The sequence below is a fragment of the Galeopterus variegatus genome, unplaced genomic scaffold (genome assembly GCF_000696425.1).
Source record: "Galeopterus variegatus unplaced genomic scaffold, G_variegatus-3.0.2 Scaffold10000, whole genome shotgun sequence".
In the NCBI taxonomy this organism is placed as follows: Eukaryota; Metazoa; Chordata; class Mammalia; order Dermoptera; family Cynocephalidae; genus Galeopterus; species Galeopterus variegatus.
In genome coordinates, this window is record NW_007736111.1 from 34523 (window position 1) to 35504 (window position 982).

Genomic DNA, 982 nt, shown 5'->3' on the forward strand with positions numbered 1-982 from the left:
CACAAGAAATAAGAGAATTTCCCTCTTCTTCCAAATGGGGAAAGAAGAGAACACAGGAAGAGTTTTTATATGCATCAATTACTGTGTACATCAAAATTCTCTGTACTAAACAAAAATTGAAGAACATTCCCTTTAGTCTTTTTATTGACATAAAGAGGTCTTCTGACTTTTTGCCAAATAAGAACTGCTAGAGTGACAGGAAGATAAGGACAAAAGTGACAGAGGCTAAAAAGTGGATCCTCTCTACTAATTCCCTTCTCCACTTCCCAAGGGAAGAATTCAGCAGCTTGAAGGAACTAGGTGACAACCCGAAGAGGCACAAGGTCCACATCTCATGTCGAGATCACATACCTGGGAGTCAGAAGGATGANTTTCAATCTGACTACTGAGTGACTTCAGGGTAGCGTGGACCCCAGGGTCAGTTTTGTTTTTATCATCAGGAGCTGCCTGATCTTCAGTAAACTCTGGAAGTGGATCTGGCATACTCTCATCGTAGTGTCCCATGATGTCCCCAAGAGCAGCTGTAAGGTGGCCAGGAGGACCCGGAGGGCCAGGTGGACCAGGCTCACCAGGAGGGCCCTAATTAAAAAGAAATTGGAAAGACACTCACCACGTTGTTTTTGTTTTCCTAAACTGGTGGGACTTGGTGCATAGGGCGTTACAATGCTAAACTCCAATTTGACAGTACAGGGTGATCTAAGATTCATGCCGTTTTATAACTATACGGGGCTGGCTTGCCAAGCTGTGACATTCTAAGGATGAGAAATGATGTGTAACTGTTTTTCAGGCATTTCCAAACTCTTTGGGGCAAGGTATGACAAAGATGTTTTAAAAGTACTTACAGACAGAAGCTGAACAAGGGATGTGGGGAGTTGTGGGTGCTAGTTCTATAAGGCTACATGTCAATACCAAGGAAAGAGCCACAAGAAATAAGAGAATTTCCCTCTTCTTCCAAATGGGGAAAGAAGAGAACACAGGAAGA

General features: G+C 43.2%; 1 protein-coding gene across 1 annotated transcript in view; it reads right to left on the reverse strand.

Annotated features, from left to right (window-relative positions):
• LOC103609726 (collagen alpha-2(V) chain) overlaps positions 1 to 982 on the reverse strand; it is a gene marked incomplete at its 5' end in the record, with an annotated part of 41147 nt that overhangs the window by 7789 nt on the left and 32376 nt on the right. The window contains one exon of the mRNA XM_008594017.1: positions 309 to 579. Within this exon, the coding sequence (XP_008592239.1) occupies positions 309 to 579 (271 nt within the window). The remainder of the gene's footprint in view (positions 1 to 308; positions 580 to 982) is intronic.